This window comes from Falco rusticolus, chromosome 12, assembly GCF_015220075.1.
Source record: "Falco rusticolus isolate bFalRus1 chromosome 12, bFalRus1.pri, whole genome shotgun sequence".
Classification (NCBI taxonomy): domain Eukaryota; kingdom Metazoa; phylum Chordata; class Aves; order Falconiformes; family Falconidae; genus Falco; species Falco rusticolus.
In genome coordinates this window covers 6,122,948-6,141,672 of record NC_051198.1, presented here as the reverse complement: position 1 = coordinate 6,141,672, position 18,725 = coordinate 6,122,948, and the positions used below count along the sequence as shown (strand labels likewise).

General features: G+C 38.5%; 1 protein-coding gene across 6 annotated transcripts in view; it reads right to left on the bottom strand.

Annotated features, from left to right (window-relative positions):
- The window catches only part of PLCB4 (phospholipase C beta 4), a 208,706-nt gene that overhangs the window by 3,095 nt on the left and 186,886 nt on the right, over positions 1-18,725 (bottom strand). For all 6 annotated transcript variants that reach the window (XM_037405510.1, XM_037405509.1, XM_037405513.1 and 3 more), the window contains 6 exons: positions 16,964-17,039; positions 10,631-10,806; positions 5,927-6,028; positions 4,126-4,183; positions 3,636-3,722; positions 1,493-1,529 (listed from right to left, as the gene is read on the bottom strand). In XM_037405510.1, the coding sequence (XP_037261407.1) occupies positions 1,493-1,529; positions 3,636-3,722; positions 4,126-4,183; positions 5,927-6,028; positions 10,631-10,806; positions 16,964-17,039 (536 nt within the window). The remainder of the gene's footprint in view (positions 1-1,492; positions 1,530-3,635; positions 3,723-4,125; positions 4,184-5,926; positions 6,029-10,630; positions 10,807-16,963; positions 17,040-18,725) is intronic.

The following is an 18,725-nucleotide window of genomic DNA, read 5'->3' as shown; positions in this document are numbered from 1 at the left end:
TAAACGTGGGTTTGTGCAGATGTGATATACATGCCTTCTTGAAAAATCTAGCAGCCCTGTACTTTCATAATCATCATCATCATCTTGGGGAAAAAAGTAATTATGATAATAGCAAAGCAACTGTCATAAATATGATTAAAAATTAATCAACGCTCTTCATTTAAATGAGTTAAAAGCTTGAAAGTAATGAAGAAATAATTTTAACATGAAAATATGGAAACATAATAAATAAATCAATATGTACAACCTCTTCTGAAATGTTGGCTGGATTTTGCCTGTGTGTGAAATGAAATTCCAGATAAAACAAAACCTTGTGGTTGTTTCTTAGTGACTCACACATTTCATGTTTTAGGCTTGCAACTTAACTACTGGCACAGCGTCCTACAAATATTCTGCATGCCAATGTACGGTGTACAGAATTATTTCAGCAAGAACTTGGCTTCAAAGAACACATTAGCATAGGACTAGGATACCCGTTTTTGCTCATCTGAGACTGGTTCAGACAGTGGATTCTGACGTGGACACACAAGCACAACACTCAAAGACAAGCCTCCTGGAAGGCAGTGTTGAAGCTAAAGTGAATTCATGAAGTGAGTGGCAGCTAATGGACTCTTGCTTTCAAGATGCTTGTTCTCTAGTGAGATCTAAGAACCACAGACAGTAAAAGAAGAATACAAATATTTTTTCCTAGCTTAATTAATGCTTCCCTCCCCCCCATTATATGTCTATAAATAAATACTGAAGCGGGTGCTGTCAGCCCCAGGGGTGCAAGATGTTATCAATTCAAAAAAGTCATTCAGATCAGGCAATACTGTACAACTGGATGTTCAAGCCTAATGCAACTATTTCCCTTGGTAAGACAGGGGTTAACAGAGATTTCTGGTGAGTGACGATTATTTAGGAAGCCACAGCAGCACAGCCACACAGTAAATGTAATTGCCGTACCTTGTAATGTGTTGGATTTTGAAGTGTATTTTAAAGTGCTGGAAGCCTCCCTTCTTTAGACACTAAAAAGCTGTTTCTAGCTATCTATTCTGTATTTCGCTATTCTTAGCATGGAATTACTTATTTTGTTACCATACTAATATATGTGGATACCCTTTGTCTGACTATCAGCATTAGCAGTTAATCGTATGTATGCTAACACTAAAATAGTTTTCTTAGATCAATAGACACTTCTCACAGACACAGTTAAGAACTCTAAGCATATCTTTCAGTAACGACAGCTAATGTACAATACAAGTTAATCTCTAAATATTTCCTCTGCACATCACTGTTCATATGCATCTGAATTTGAGATGCTGAAGCACAAAATACTGTTAATATTGTGTCAGGCTCAAATATCTGTGTGCAAACAAGTTTAACATTGTGTTCACTATGTCAATGGTACTTCCCAATGGTTGCATTTACGAGGAGGGCTCCAATGATAATGATTTAATTTAGAAGGAAAGCACACTGAAATAATAGCTCACTTATTATACATCCATCCTACCTTGTGTTTGAGACACTGCATGACAGGATTTCAAAAGCTGTTTGTACAAAAATAATAATGTCAAAATTGAGTAATACAACAAGAAGCAAATTAAATGAATGAAAACTGAAGTGAGATTGAAAAATTAATGCAAGAAAAACATACATAAACAAAAACAAATTTAAATTCATAACAGTTTGTACTGAAGGCAGTTTCCACCCAGAATTCTACTTTTCTAGATTGTATATTTGTATGAAAAAATTTCTTCTCTTGCTTAATCACATTTTGAAATTCTCATCAAATGAATACCACCTTTATCTTGATCCAACTAGCTTTCATACATCAATGTATACAACAATGAAACCAGACCCAGCTGGGGGTTTGCACTGGTGCACTTTTGGGGCTAAAACAAAGCAGTCAAAACAGCAGGTATGACAATACATGTTCTGATGGATCAAATTAGAGTGAATTAAATAGCTGTTAAGGGCTACCCCTGTGGTGGAGGCCACCACATGCCCACTCAAAAGTGATAACCAGCATGTGAATGATCCTACTCCATTAAACCGATGGTTTAAGCTGATTTCATCTTTGCACTGAAGTGGGAGCACGAGCAACCTCGTGTAGACTGCTACCATCTCTCGGCAGTGGAAAACGTAACCCCCGGTGAGGGAAGTATCCAATTGCTGAAAGAGGTGCCTCCTTTAAATTTGCACGTATTTCCCAGCAACCTCCATCCCTTATACATAACATGTTTATCACATAGTGGTCAAAAGCACAACTATAATAATTTCCTCTTGTCCTTATGTTTTTAAAAAATGGATTCAAAGCCCTCTAAAGCCAACGGAAAGAAACCACTAATGACATCTATCTCTAGATCAAGCCCATCATTTTTTGTCAGCTAGCACAGTTACAGTGAGTTCTCCATCACGCTCTCTACAGTGGCACTACAGATCTGCCGCAACCCAGCTGCCTCCCCCGGGGTACCCGCCTCCCTCGCCTTTTGTTTATGTGCAGATACTGCTCAGAAGTAGGCTGACTGACAGGTCCATTCATGCTGGCATCTACAGAAACCCAGTGAGGAAACAGAACAGGAATTTTGGTTGTGGTCCAGAAGGGAGGTGGAGCAATAGGAACATAGAGCCATGGTGGCCGGGGCTTGGTGGTAGCCACTGCCTGTGACCCTACAAGCTGTCACCTCCCTAGAGGTTAACCAGGCTGCAGCTTTTGGGGCTGTAGGACTCTCTCCTGACAGTGGAAATGCTCGATCTGCACGTACTCTTTTCTTCCCTCCCCTTCTGCAAGATGGCTTTAGTTCACACTGTAATGCCTGCCAAGAGTGTTCAAGTTCTGAACATTTAATAAACAAAGTAGTAAGTACATAGCTCTTGAAAGTAATGGGTATTAAATGCACCCCTTTGCTCTCCACTCATTGAACTGCTGGGTATATTCCCCTTGCAGTTTACATTTGTGTAAGTGCACTACTGCAAGTCCATGCAATTATTACAGCTCTGCTGGCTCAACTCTTCGGCAAGGGAACTGCTCAGAACATACTGTTGCTTCTACCAGAAATAAGATTAGAATTTTCCTTTTCTTGCCAAGTAGTTTTTCAATTAAAAGAAAAAAAAAGCTTATAAACTAACAGAAAATAATAAGGTATTTTAATTAGGAAAGGGTGTACTAATACAGATAAAACTCCCCATGCTACTATAAATCTCTAGAATTCAGTTCAAACTTTCTCTTAAGAGTTCAGAGATGCTCTGTATATGTTCCACTTCCATTTTTCAATCAGCACTAGAAATTAAGTTCCAAAATAAAGGACATATTTGCTTGAGATACTTTTTGGAAATCATTAAAATGGATAGGCTGGGCCTTTTATGACTGTCATATCTAGCTAACAAGTATCAATGTGGCTGAACAGCTGAAAGGACAGACTCTGGCTACTCAGTCTAGCTTTCACATGTTTATCTGAAAAAAATCTGGTTCTGTATTGTTACTTAAGTCTCCTCACCTCTTCATTTTAACTCCCTGAGTAGGTGAGTGTCGACAAACAAGGTCATTTTCTCAAGTTTGGTAATGACTTACATTCAGAAGCGCACTACTCAGCCTGATTCTGGTTACTGTTTTCACTAGCTTGCTTTTCTTTTAAGCCTTTAAAATAAGATACCTGCTCATTCTGCTTCTCCAAGACTTCTAAATGCTCAAGTTGAACTTTTTTCAACTGATCCATTTCCTTTGACTGCTTCATTGCCAGCTGTAAGCAAGGGGAAATAATAGGGGGGAAATTAACACATTATTAACAAGCAAATTAAAAACTTACTTGAAACACACATATATGCACTGTCTTGCCCCATTTGGATGGCAAAAACTTCACAAGGCCTATTAAATCACCCAATCTTAAGAAAAGCTATTAATATAATATACGTATAGCACACATTAGATATATTACAGAAAAGTAGCAAATACAGAACAATTAATAGGAATTTTGTAAATTTAAAATATCTTCCTCTTACATAGATGTTAGATCTTTTACACTACAAGTATGTGGAACAAAAAACAAACATCTGTTTGTTTACTACAGCTGGATTCTCAACACAGATAAATAAAAATGAATATCCAGAAATAGTGTCCAGTGACTTTGTCAAGGTTATAGTTACCCTTTTTCTCTCTTCCAGGAACTTTTTTGTGTTGCTGCTGTTCAGTTCTCTGACTCGCCTAAAAAAATGCAAAATGTTGTCCATGAACACCCAATGAAAAAAAGAAACCCAAAAGCTGCAAGAGAGAGGATTACAAACTCATAAGGTATATTTAGGTTTCTGATTATCTGTACCACGTGGGACTAATGGCAAATTGTACTCTCCTCGCTATGCACCTTTATATTTAAAGGTTTCCAAATACATTGACAGTCTGGTTAAAGACTTGGGAAAAAAAAAAAAAAGACAAGACTGTTGTGAATGAAGTTTGCTTTTTCCATTACTTAAGAGTAGTGGACAGAACTTAAAAAAAAATTAATCTGTGCATCCTTTACTGCACTCTGCTGTTAATTCATTTTGATACATAAAAATGCTACATCTCTTAACAGTGGTGACAGAAATATCATCTGATGATCTTAAGTAAAGTTACAGCTTACCAATGCTGTAAGGCTCTTAAAGCTGTTATTTAAGCAAAAAGTATACAATTAATATCTACATAAAATACCTAACTGCAAAGTGTCTCTTCCTAAGATTTCTGTCATGAAACATACCAAAAATAGTTCAAAGAGCCCAACCAGACTAATTGCAAAGCCTGAAAACCAGAACTACATTCAGCCTGCTTTCCAATCTGGGAATAGATTTATCTCAGTCATTAGTGGAGGTCTTACATTAACTAAGCACGCCATTACTAAGGGCTCTGACAACTCATCTCCCTGATGAGCCAGCAGTGTGTGACATTCAAGGGACTTAGATCAGTGGGTATGAGTTCAAGCCTTTTAACCAAAATAGCCTGGTGCCAAGGAAGGAATGTAAAAGAGGGAAGAAGGAGCCAGATAGCAGGCCCAAAGTGAAGAGCAAACCCTGAAGGTTTATGAGATGCCATCACATAGACTACTTTTACCTATTTCTTTGGAAACTTTTAGGATAAATAGAAGAAGCTCAATATAGCTATAATGTAGATCAGTCCTCCAAAAAGTGCCAGTAGCTAGTACTGGCAAGTGTCTCTCCAAGTCTCTCAAGTCAGTTAAGACTGTCACCCGCAAATGTGCTGTGAATAACCCACTTTTGCAAGTGCAGCAGCTCCCTTTTTGCTGAGCCTGGATGCTGGCCAGGTCTCCAATGCCAGCAGATAACAAGGAAGAGAGATGCAGGAGTGGAGTAGCAACACCGGTCCTGTTGTGGAGTACATCTCCTGCTTCTTCATTCCTATCTTCCATCACCCTCTCTGCTGACTATCATCAGTTTTAGCACTCCTTTCTTCTGTTCCACCTCTCCTCTGTGTTACCAGTAGATGAGGGAGAAAGCCTTTCACTGGCACCACCTCCTGTGTTTTTTAGTGATGCTGCTTCTCCAGTTATTATAACTCTAACTAGAATCAAACCTCAGGTTCCCTTTGCAGCATAGCCCTCATTTAATTTAAAAATCAACAGCAAAAACAATATTATGCACTTTTAAGTAAAATCATTAAAACCCTTACAGATGTGTTTTGATTTAATAGTGTCATTAGACCTACACCAGTCAGTCACAGCTGATGACTATAAAGAACTTTTTTATATCCCTGATTAAGGCATTACATTTATTAAAAAAATAAATACGATAAAAGCAACATTTTCCCCAAAATGGTAATCTAAAAATATATTCAGCACAATCATTAGACATTCTTTCCACGCATACAAGCATGGTTTTAATAGAATTAATCCATGAGTTCACCTGTCAGCCTTTGACAGCATTCTTCCCTTCTCAGGAAGCGAGATCTGATACTTACCTCTCTCTCTCAGCTTTATTCTTGATAGATTTGTCTTGGCTTATGGCTTTGCTGTTCTCCATAGATATTTTAGCCTGGTTGGCACGCATTTCCTTGCTTTCCCTAGGCAAAGCCAAACAAAGTCATTAATGCTTAAGATGCAATTGTTGTTGAGGTTGGTTTCTTGACACTACTCTACACTGTGGTTAATTTTGCCCTTGAAGCATTGACAGAGAAGAACAAAACATACAAAAATTGTCTTCCTTTGGGTAGACTTTACACGATTTTAGCAAACATTCAGAAATCTCCATTTGTTCAAGAGAATATAACCGGAAAGATCAGTTTAAAGCATTTTTATATTTCGAATGTTACGGAAGTGTGTAACTCCTTTCTCCTTAGTATATTAGAGTTGTCTGAGTATAAGCTACTATTAGCCATTTAGAAAATGCAATTTGTCTTTCAAAGCTGCCAAAAAATTTACAAAACCTGCACCGCACTCAGGACATGACTGCAATATGAACAGTAATAATATTTGCTAGCTGTGGTATGAGCTGACAGATTTCCTTTCAAGACCTCTACTTTGGGATTGGAGAGAGCCCTTTAGTTCAGACCATGGTCAAACTTGTGTTCGGTTTCTCCTTCTGGCTCAGTGAACCTTGTAGCCTTTTCTGTGAAACCAGATAGCTTTAACAGGAGGGTGGCAATCACCTTCCAGGGGTGATCTCCTGAGTCGTGTGGTTTGCCTTTGGAGATAGAAAACCTCTGCAGTGTTTCAGCCAGTATAGTAGAACACCAGAAAAATAAGTAAATAAATATCCTGCTGTTTTAAAAAGAAAAAAAAAAGATCATGATTCTTTGTTGGGAGTAACAGCACAGATGCTGACCTTCAGAAACAGCTTATGAACTGTGAGTGAGCAGGCAGCTTTTCATCACTCTGAGTAAGCCAGCCAGGCTCCAAAAGGCTGTCCCTGAAGGCTAGCTCTTGCTTTCTGCCTGCTTGGCATTCCAGCACTTGCAGCTCTTGATCTTAAGTGCTTATTTAAGCAGGAATTATATACGGAAATTAGACAGCAAATAACGGATTGTAAAATCCCCAGTAGTGCATAAGCGTCTAAAAGTTACCCATCGCAAGCCAGGGCAGTGCCTTAGTCTCTTTTTCTGGACAGCAACTAGACTGCTAAACAATTATTGTACTAATTAACCCCAAATTCTAAGTATTTTGTATGCACAGGAGTGTGGCACAGAACAGAGCGCTTAATGAAATGTTGTCGTTGAATCTTTTTTAGCTTGCTTTCATCTCTAAAAGACATTAATCATTAAGTAGCACGAGGACTTACAATTTTCCATAGTTTAAAATTTTTACAAAAGAAATGCAGTGCTTTTTTTTTTCCTCCAAGAGTTCATAAGGTGAATCATTTCCTGAATACAGATTCAGAAGTGGTGGTGTCACAGCAAAAATTAGATTGGGTTCTAAAAAAATCTTGCATTGGGAGTACATTTCATTCCATCAGTCCTGCCTCCAAATAAAAGCTTTTGTTTTCTATACTGAATTTGAAGTAATTTTCAAGCACACTAAGTTAAGAGCAGTACTGAAATAATTTTTTTTTATTACTGTGCTCAAGTATATGAAAAAAGTGTAGGTGTTCAAAATGATTTAGCATATTTGCATCAGATATAATTTTAGAGTGAAAGAAGTTAAGCGGATTACAGGACTCCTGTGCATCACCGATGATTTCAGAATGAGGCGCTGGCCATGGATACGGCTGAAAGAGCCAACACATCGAGATGCACCAGTTTCCCTATTTTGCCAGCTATAACCTAGCTCTGAGGTGCACTGCTGAGGGGTCCTGCTGGGTGTGTTGGGTTTTCACTGCTTCCAAGGGTAAAAGGTATTATTAACAGAAGAAATGAAAAATATTATCTTCCTTTTAAAATCGTCCAGAAACAACTGTAGGGATTGCTCCTTGTTTCTAAAACAGCACTTCTTACAGACAAGGCCAAAGTTCTAAGGTCAGTCCACTGCCCAACTGCCTGGCCCCTGCAGAACACCCCCTGGCTCACCGAGTGGTGCTGATGCCTGTAGCCACAGTTAACTGGAAGTAGTAGATAAGCCAGGATGGTAAAGAAAAAAAAAAAAAGGATTCTGAAAAACTTGGCACATGAACTGCAAGATTTAACTGCTGACCACCTACTGTGTCACATTGACTGCGACTCCGACATTTATACAAACATGCCTTTTAAAGGGATACTTATCTTTAAGCATCTCAGTCTATCTTTGGAATTTATACATATATTTAGATTCCATTAAAGTGCATTAACATGTTATGTCACCAGTATTGTTTGAATGACTAGAAATCTCTTCTTCTATTTAAAAAAAACACAAACGACCACCACAAATGATTTTTCTTTCTCTTTCATGTTATTTTATCTGGAGTACACAATGCTTGCAAAGAACAGCTTCATGTCCCCAGTTTCTGAAATGCTTCAAGCTTACTACATCCCAGTCAGTAAAGCTAACCCAGTCTGGGGAAGCAGGGGGCACAGCACCCTCAGACTTCAATAAAGCTTCAGATTTTTAATAGTATCTATCTGCTGTCTTTTGCTTTGTTTTTAAATGAGCTCAAAGCACAAACTGTAATTGCTTTTTGTACTGCACATGGAGGGAAATGTCTACCCTACAGCAGATAACTATATCATTTTAACTTACTGATCTTTCCCACTAGCCCCGTGTCCTCTGTTGTGATAGCTAACTCATTATCTCAGCCCGCAGACAGGGAAGCGGTGAGAACAGCATGATGAGAGCATGGTCCACCTCCCATGCTGCTCTCAGACAGATCCTTTTTGCCCTATGGTTACCCGAGTCGTCTCTTGGCTGTTACATACATCTATACAGATAAATGCATATCTATACCTACACACAATATATTCTATTAAAAAAAAAGTTTATCAATTATTAAGTGTAAAGTCTCTTTGGGGAATTATTATTCACATTTCAATATTTCACATTCCAAATTCTTCTGAAATATTCACAGATTCAGACACAGTCTTAAATTGTTTTAAACAGGAAAGTCCCCATTTTGCACATTTAGGGGTTACACAAAAATTCCCAAATAAGAAGAAACACACTGAATCACAATGAATAAAGCAGAAAGAATTTTGAAGGTTATAACTACTGCGATAGCTGAGAAGAAAAAAGTTCTCAGTATTTATCAGGATGTAGATTTTTAGGTCTGGTTCTCAGTAGCTCTGAAAATAGAACAATACATGGACTAAACACAAATCATTTCTAGTAAGAGAACAAGATCCATTACTAAGAATACAAGAACTAGTTACAAGAAACTATATATGACTCTTTAAACAGATACACAGAAATTCTAAACCAAAGACAAAAACGATGAGAGAAAAAGCTTTTAAAAAAATTTAAACTTTGCCCTACTGTAGATATAATAGCTGCCTACAGTGGCAGCCTTTCACAAGTTAAGAGAATAAGGCAATATGTATGGAAAAGAAAAAAAACACCTTACTTTCCAGGCTATATATTAGTAGATTATCTTCTAAGCATTGTAGTGAATTTCAAATAGGATAGAAAACAGGACACACTCAAAAAAAAAAGAAGTGATGTGATTTCTCTTGGCTGATGCAGCCAGGTATGATTTACAGATACATTACCAAGTATTGCACCTTCCTCTGGCTACTATCTTTTGCATGATGCATTTGTATTATAATTTAACAATTTCTGGACTTCAGTTTTGACTGGGTATGTATTGCAGGACAGCTTGAATAGATGGGTTAACACAGAGATTAACATAAAGATGAGCTCACTAAAAGCCTTTTGCTGGGACAATTCTCTGTTGGATGGAAAGCTTGCAGGTCCCAGCATGTGTTCTCTCTGATGCAAAGATAAGCTCGATTTTTTTACTCAGGAATTTCAAAAATCATTTCAATTCCCCCTTCAAATGTGATTTATTTATTCATTTTCCCACATACTTTTTATGTGAAAGATGCTGAAGACAATTACTTATGAATATATATATGTATGAATATATATGTATGTATGTACACACACATTTTGCATTCATATGCTTTTAGGCTGCTTTGCATAATAGATCACAGCATTAAAAAATTATTCCTCTACTTACTATCATTTTTAACACTGAGAGTATGATGTGTATTTAATTTCATTTAATTTCAAATGGGCAGGATGGTTAATTAAAAAAGCAACAATAGTGTCATGCAGTATCTTCTGTATTGCCAGTGATTAGGACAGGATATTGCATGAAGATAATGTACCAGTCTAATGTAGTTTATCCTGCTACCCATTGTTTTTATGATCTCACTTTTCATGGATCTTTCTTCTAATTACTAGTGCAATAAATATGAGTCCGCAACTGCTAGCGGCTCCAAAGGGTATTTCCATATCTGATACTTCCATTTCCAGCCTTTGAATGGCAGCTCCTGGGTAAAGTCTAAGCATACCCACAGCTGATGCAAACTACCACTGCTTCACCGCATCTGCTGCCTCTAATGAAGTTCCAATTATCTAAGCCAGCTAAGCAGCCTGTTCCTGCATCCATCTAAATCTTGTATGATCACTTCTTTCACTGCTATCATGCATACAGCCCAGTATCTTTGACAGCAGTACAGGAGCTATCAACACAAGAAACTAAAACATAGAAAGCAGACATAAACCAAGTCCTCATCGTCAGGCAGCGCTGCCCTGCTCACCTGTCATGTGAAAATTTTAGCTGCTGAGTTTGTTGTTCATGCACGTTAATCAGCAGCTTCTTCAGTAGTTCACACTGTTGGTTCAAGTGTAAATCACGGATTTCTTGCTCTTCGGCACTGTGTGTATTGATCATCTCAGACCACTCTTTCGTGTGCTGTGCCACAATCTCTTTGACCTGTAGAGAGGTAACAGCAGCTTTGCTAGAGGTTCTCAGATAGGCTAGGAAATCAACTATTACTGCTGCTGAAGATGTTGCAAAGACAATCATAAAAAAGGTTACAACGAATGCAGCTAAACTGTGATAAATGAAATTACACAAATGAATTTGCTTCATAGAGTAACAAAGCCACTGAGGACACTACCATGGATTGCAAAAACAGATGTAAACCAACCCCTACTATTAGGACTGTATTATCTAAAGTGCCCTGAATAAATTAGCTGCATTTATGCTCTTGACTGTACTACTGTTATTTTAAAACCTTCTCTAACACTGAGTTCATAATAAAACGGTTTCATATTTTTGGTTGCCAAGAAAAAAATAAATGTATTAAAAACACTGAAATTAACAATCGAAAAAACCTAGCGAGTGGGATTTCTCTGAGGGCTTAAATACAGTCTTCGATTTTGTGGAGACAGTTTTATAAACACAGTCAGTTTACAGAGAAATCCTGTATTCAATACAACCTGAATCTGAGGATGGGTTCTGTATCTTTGTTTTATATTCATTAAGTCAGCAGGGAATCTGACAAGTATTCTTCTCTTGCTTATCTCCTAAGACTCACAAGAATAATGAGATTTAAGTTTTGGAACGTTCCCAAGAGACAATATGAGGAAGTCTAAATCACCAGAGTTGTTATTGTAATAATATATTGCACTTAATGATTTTGAAAATAAGCTAATAGAAAAATATATTTTATTATCCTTTAATAATTATCTTTGGGTATTTTGACAAGCTATTCTACTTTTCCATAAATGGTACACAAAACACGCCTCACAATAAACCTATTTTCAGGTAGTAATTTCAACTGCTACTATGGTAACTAATAGCATCTGGGTCATCCTCTATGAAAGCTAAACCTTAATTCCTCAAATCAAAAATTGCCCCCACATTGCTCAGTAAATGACTGACGCCAGTATTTTAGGTGTGGGCCCATATGTGGCTCTGCACAACATGGAACAGACCCTCCCGCACATACTGATGGTGGCAAGAGAAGAGGGGACCTTAACAGCCCCGGTCTCCGTTCTGCCCTGGAGCGGCTCCTGAAGGCCCTCCTACACAAAGCTCATGTTGTGCAATAAAGCTGGGCTCCTAACAGAACAAGAAAAAAAGGAGTAATTTTTTAACAGATCAGGGTGACCATCAGTATCCGAAAGCCAGACTCGCATTTAACTATAGCTACATTGTGATCCCATAGGAGGCAGAAGCAGCTGACAGAGCTACCTGGAGTTTTCTGCAGCTGTCAGAAAACAACAGAGGCATTTTGAGGCAGGAGATCGCTACGACTAATATAGGCCTAATTCATCAGGGTGTTTAAGAGTGAGTGTATGCCCAGCAACATGAGCCATGCTCATTTCTGTGCGTGAGGGCAAGTGCACTACCAACCCAGAGCCTATCAGCTATGAAGTGATAATACACTGAAGCATGCAGAGCAGTTAGCGGGAGTACTATTTTAATAAGATGTTCCTAAGGCAGTACTGCCTTCGAGGCCAGAAAACCAGGAGGATTCAGTTTTAAAATGGGTCAAAATAAATGCCTGGTGTTGGTAAGAAGACAGACTTATTTTTCAGATGAAGTTTTTGAAAGGTTGAGGGGCAGACACTCCAGTTCACCTCTGGCACCCACCTAAGGCACTTAAGTTAGGACCAAGTTTAGTCCAAGCTCCTTGTGTTGCCGATGCGAGAAGTTGGGCAGTTTCAAGGCAGGATTTATCACACCTAAATGGAGATGTCTCTGATGTCTACTGGGCCTCAAGAACCTAGACACTTCAGTTAGGCTGTATGAATCTCCTCTCAACAGTGACCTCACTTAGCTTACCAGCCCCAAGGGAGACCTAGAGTGGACTTCAGGGGAGATAAAAGTCATAGCTGAAGTTCGTGGGAAAACCCACTCCTTATTTACTTATTTTCAATGCAGAGCTTCCTGATGGAGTCAGCTTCATCCATGATTTGGGGTACAGGTAGATCTAAAGTCCTGAGTAACTGGGTGTAATTGGGATCACAGCAGCAGAAGGACCACAAACTCAGACAACATCTATGGTCAGAATGTCAGAAAGTATTCCTATTTTAAAAAGACAAGTACTATTATGTGACCCAGGAAGCAGGCAGAGCCAGCAGCTCATCACACCTGTGTACCACACATCTTGGCACAGAGACCAACCCTTACACAGACTGGAGATTCAAATTGCCTTCCTGCAGAGAATGCTCTGACTGGGCTCTGCCACCCTTCCGACACCATAAAATTGTAGTGGGAACTGTGACAGAGCTGGCCAAGTATCCTCCTCCACCGCTTGCTGCTGTGCAGCTCTTCCATACATTCTTCCAGTTACGACTGGGTTTCAGACTAATTTGAAGTATTAAAAAGTACAGGGGATATTACCATTAGATCCGATTCCTAGTCACAATAAGAGCATTTTACATTGCCGTAAAAGGACAGGCAGGCATTCTAGTAAACAAAAAGAAGAGTTTGATTTTATTTAAATCCTCCTTACGCTGTACAGGAAATGCAAAACAACCTTTGTGTAAAAAGAATTGTGACCTCACCAACCAGTGAAACAAATAAATGTATAAATAGTGGCAGCCATGGTGAAAGTATTTTGTGACTTAACTGCAAAAAGCATTTACAAAGCCCAAACAAATGCAGACTCAAGGGCCTGCTGCAAATTAATAATGTGATCATTGTTTTTAAAAGTTAACGTTATACACTACAGAGGAACACAAAAGCAAGAATCCTGAGTCTCAGGTATGCTCATACCAAAGAATCATAGAATATCTCGAGTTGGAAGGGACCCATAAGGATCACTGATTCCAACTCCCAAAGAAGAAATCTACAAGGAGACTTAAGCACAGCAGTACTTTTAAGTATTTAATCTGAGAAGATAGGGAGTAACAATCATAAAAAAACCTGCCCATGTTCATCGACAGATGTGCTAGTGGTGTGCTACTAATTTCAAAATCAGCATGCAGTCTAAGAAGCAGGTACAGCTCCTTGTAAAACATGTTTTTCTCTAGGGGTGGGAAAGAAAGGGATGATTTCTTAAACATCCTGCAGGCTGAAAGTCTCATTTCAGATAGAGCAAGTTATAACCTGATGAGAAGGATGTAAGGGATTTGCCAAACACCAGTTAGAAGACTTGAAACATGCAATTTGGCTCAGATTCAGCAGACCTTAGAAGTCATGACCATCAAAACAACTGAAATCAAATTTTGCTGCAGATCTGTGATACACTTCAAAGTTCCGATGTAGTAAATTCAGTGTACATCCCTGCTTTTCTCCCGTTTATTAGCATCATAGTTAAAATGACTATTTCATTTGCACTGGGCTGTGCTCTTGTCCTACTTTTCACTAGTAAGGTAGATTTGCCTATCCAAAAGGATAAGAAAAATAACCATTAGCTATCTTCTCTCTTTCCTGTTCTACAGACCGTGTTTGCAATCCTGTCCTTTCATCTGTTTCTACACTGGGCCTAAGAGACTAATTAAAATCTTGATAAGGAACTTTCTTTCACGCAGCATATATTCAAGATGTTTGTTTAGTCATCAAATTCAAGCAGGAATAATCTTTGAAGTACTCTTTCCTTTTTTCTTTTCATCCTCTGCCTGCTTGATAGAGGGACCTACTTTTTTAATGCAGGGGAGTAATTTGCATCTGCTAGGTTAATTGTGTGTGATGTACACATTGGGACATTCAGATCTAATTTAAGTATCTTATGCCAAACTTGGGCTGGATGTTTCCTCATGACAGGAAGACTTCCGTAGATGAAAAGGTCTCTTTGGTACTGAAGATATACATGCACATTGCGACACACAGTTGCACTGGAGGACATGAGCTGTAATTAAAACTGAATTATGGTACAATCTGATCTCAAAATTAGTGGGCCAAATACTGAGAAATGCTCAACAACTGTTAATTAATCAAACTCCCACTATATCAGTGTAATGCATTCATGTCTCAGAATGTAATCTAATTTAATTGCACATAGCTTCATCTAGGACAAAAGTTAATTTCCCTATGGGTCTAAAGCACTGTTTTCCAACCTGTTACTTGCAAACCGTTGAACAGTCTCCAGGAATAATTCAAGGGCCCACACGTGGCAATTGAAAAGGAAGTCAGTCTGTGAAAGTGCTAAAATCAGCACATGATCTGGACAATGCTGGTGGAACCACGGTGAGCAAGACATTGAAAATCACTGACCTAGAGAAAAGCACCAAAGCAGATGACTTGCAGAGGAGTTCTTTGTGAATTATGCAATACACAGAGGCTTGGCATTTCAAAGGAGCTTACATTTAAGGCTCCTTGGAAAATGTCATCCTAAAACCAGACATGGGAGTGGACAAAAATCAACCATTATTGCAGGTATGGATTAAACTGAAGGGAACCAGTTTGCAAGCAGGATTTTAAAAGGAGCAGAACTCAGAAATGTATTTGTGGAAAGGGAAAACATGAGTCACATTTATTGGATTTGAAAGATTAATGAATGCTTCAATGTCTCTTGTGTACAAATCACAACTCTTAACTCCAGACTGTAAGTGACACAGGTGAGAAGCAGGGATCACAGTGAAAATTTTTCTACACCATATAACTTCAAATGCGTTTGGAGCTTATGTTTGGATGACTGGGAGCTAACGCTCCTCAGAGTTTATTTCACTAATGAATAAATTTTCTTTCTTTCTTTTTTTTTTTTAAGTTGTCAATAAATTTGGTTTTATTTAAGGAAACGGTTCTGGACTTTTATATAATACTTAATTTAATACTTATAATAGTTATAATTTATTTATATTTATAATGTATTAATATATATTAGTAGGGCCCGAAGTAACAGGACAAGGGGTAATGGTTTTAAACTAAAAGAGCATAGATTTAGGCTAGATATTAGGCAGAACTTCCTTACTGTGAGGGTGGCGAGGCACTGGCACAGGCTGCCCAGAGAAGCTGTGGCTGCCCCATCCCTGGCAGCGTTCAAGGCCAGGCTGGATGGGGCTGGGAGCAGCCTGGTCCAGTCGAAGTGGCAGGGGAGCGCACACTAGATGATCTTTAAGGTCCCTTCCAACCCAAACCATTCTAAGATTCTCATAGGCGAAGGAGATGGGGAGATGAGAGACTACACTAGGCTTGATTGCTGGGGTTTGTCCTACATCTTTGGCTGAGTAAGCAGCAACAAGGAAGAAACCTTGCTTAGAAAACCAAGATCTTCTCCACATAAAATAATAAAAACAAAGTATACAATTAGGAGAAGAAAAAAATAAAATTAACTTATTCTAGGCTCAAAGAAGTGGCTGCTTTTGTGTGTATTTTCTCTACTTGTCTGATTCTTTTCACAGGTTTCAGCTTTTACAGTAACTGCTGTACCGTGGTCAGTCTCCTGTACTCTTCTCCCTCCAGATCATTTTGTACATGAATGAGCCTTCTAGTATACCTGCCACCCTCTAGTCTAGATCTTTCAGAAACCTGAAAGCATGTTAACGGGTGGTAGATAAAACTTGCAAAGGGAACAGGAAGTCAGTGAGCATAGTAGTGGTATAGAAGTACAGAGGAAGCAGCTCGAAAAGCAACTCAGTGTGAGCCATGAATTGCAGGCGGTGAACAGCTTTTTCAAATGAACTGAGGTTGAGTCTCAGAAGACTTTTCTTCTCCAGCACCTTGGAGAAAACAATGCAAATAAGTAACGGACTGAAAAATATTAGAAACAAGAGTCACTCGATTCAAGAGCAACTTGGACGACTCCTGCCCTAAGAGACATACTAGCAAGTGTTGTCCATGGTGACAATGATGGAAAATGAAAAAGAAACTTCTTTATGTATCTATTTTGGGAATTACTTAGCATCCAAATTTCATATATCACATATTCTCTTTGCTTAGCTAGAACCAACACAAATGACCAGTTTTCATGAGGCATGTGAATATTGCACTTTCTTCAAAAATTCTAAAAGGGCAGGAAATTGACGCTGCTTTTAAGATTTTTTTAAGAAACACTTTTAGACACTCAATTACTCCCATTCTTTTCAACATGTTATTATTGCTGAAAATCATTCATGTGTTTCCAAAAAAATTAACTACCACTTGAGTCTCAAAATCTTTCAGATGTCGCATGTGTTAAAATTGGCTGTTTGCTTACCTTAGATTTGTGATCTGATGTTAGTGTCTGAATTTTAATTTCCGTTTCTTTCTTCAATTCAAGACAATTACTTCCTCTAAAAAAAGGAAAATTGCAGATGTGTGCCACAAGTTAAACATCTTCCCATTCAGTCAGCTTTTACTAATTAAAATGTTAATCAAAATTGAAGTGCTGCAGCATATTGGAACGAAATTATTTCTTCCGGCAATTTATTCACAACTTACAAAATATTGTTGGATTAATGATCATTCAATTCAAACACCACACAATTAATTCTAGATTGGCCCAGCAATTATTCTGTTGCTGAGGATATGTCAGGCATCTCCATTTATGGCACTTGATTCCTTTTCCAGGCTTAAAATACCTAGCCAAGAGAAACCAGTTTCTGCCCGAAAACTTCCATGCACATTCACTGCCTTGCTGTGATTTTACACTCCATTTTAAAAGTAATTTTTTGCCCTCTTTTTTTTTTTTTTTTTTTAGTTTGAGGCAAGGAAACCTAAGACGTTTGAATAACCACCTCACAGAGCAATTTGGGCATACTACATTTGAATGGCTATTGAAAGTGCCCCTCTGTGAGAAAACAGAAGTGAACAGGTTGCGAAGAAGGGGCCTCATTCCCCTTGCAGACCACACCAACCCATGTGGATGAATCCAAGCCATTAGATGCCTCCTATGACTTGGGAAGAAACAAATCTTGACGACAGCCCTCAGTCCTGCAACAAGCTGAATACAGCACAGCCTTTGCATCTGAGAAGTTAATGGTGTTGAATGCAAGTTGCAAAGCTTGTTTAGTGCTGGAGGAGCGGATGATTTGAAGGATCATGCTGGCAAAACGCCTGCAGAGGGCCCATGCTTAAGCTCCTCTGATGTGCCTTGGGGGTTAGCAGATGGATGACATCTACCACTCGCCCACAGACTTTCCTTCACTAAGCCGTTACCTGGGCTGCGCACTAGGTGGGACGGATGTACAGAAAAAGTGTTCCATTGCAGCTACAACAGGAATTTCAATTACTGTCTCGCCAAAGTCAATACATTTTTGAAGGCTGACAAGCTCAGCCTTTACCAATGTTCTTGTTCCCTTTTTTGCAGTGAAGGGTTTTTTTACAACAGAATACAAATTCACACATTTCAAGTTTCTGGGTTTTTTTTGTCTGGAATAATACAATATATTGCAAGGAGTCTATTTTAACATTACTGTAATATTTTTGTGACAGATCATCTGCTGATGTAGAATGTCGTAATGCCACTGAGTGGATGGAGCCACATTCATTTTGTCATCTGGAGCTTGCCCTAATCAGAATGGTTATTGCTTGACTGCAGTAAAATTAATCCATGTTTGCTCTAGAAAAGGAGATTTATGAAACTCTTAGCAAATTTAAATCCTATTTTAATATCAAACTACTGCTAAACTTATGGAAATTAGCAGCAAATTTTATCATCAAACAGAACCAGGAAAGCCCTTACTGAAAACAGTAGTGTGATGTGTCTTGTGTTCTCAAGGGCCACCAGAAGATCTAGTCATCTATTTTCTAGTATTAGCAAGGACATTTTTGTAGAGATTTCTAGCACTCATTTAACACTTTGGAAGTAATATAAAGGCACAGAGAGAGGTTCTGACCACTATTACCTCTGCCATCAGAGTCTGGCTATAATTCGTATACGATATGTCATACACTACGAAAGAGACTGCTTCTTAAATGAATCAAACATGTTTTATCCCAAATTAGTTTAACTGGTTCAATCACTGGACTTTCCAGAA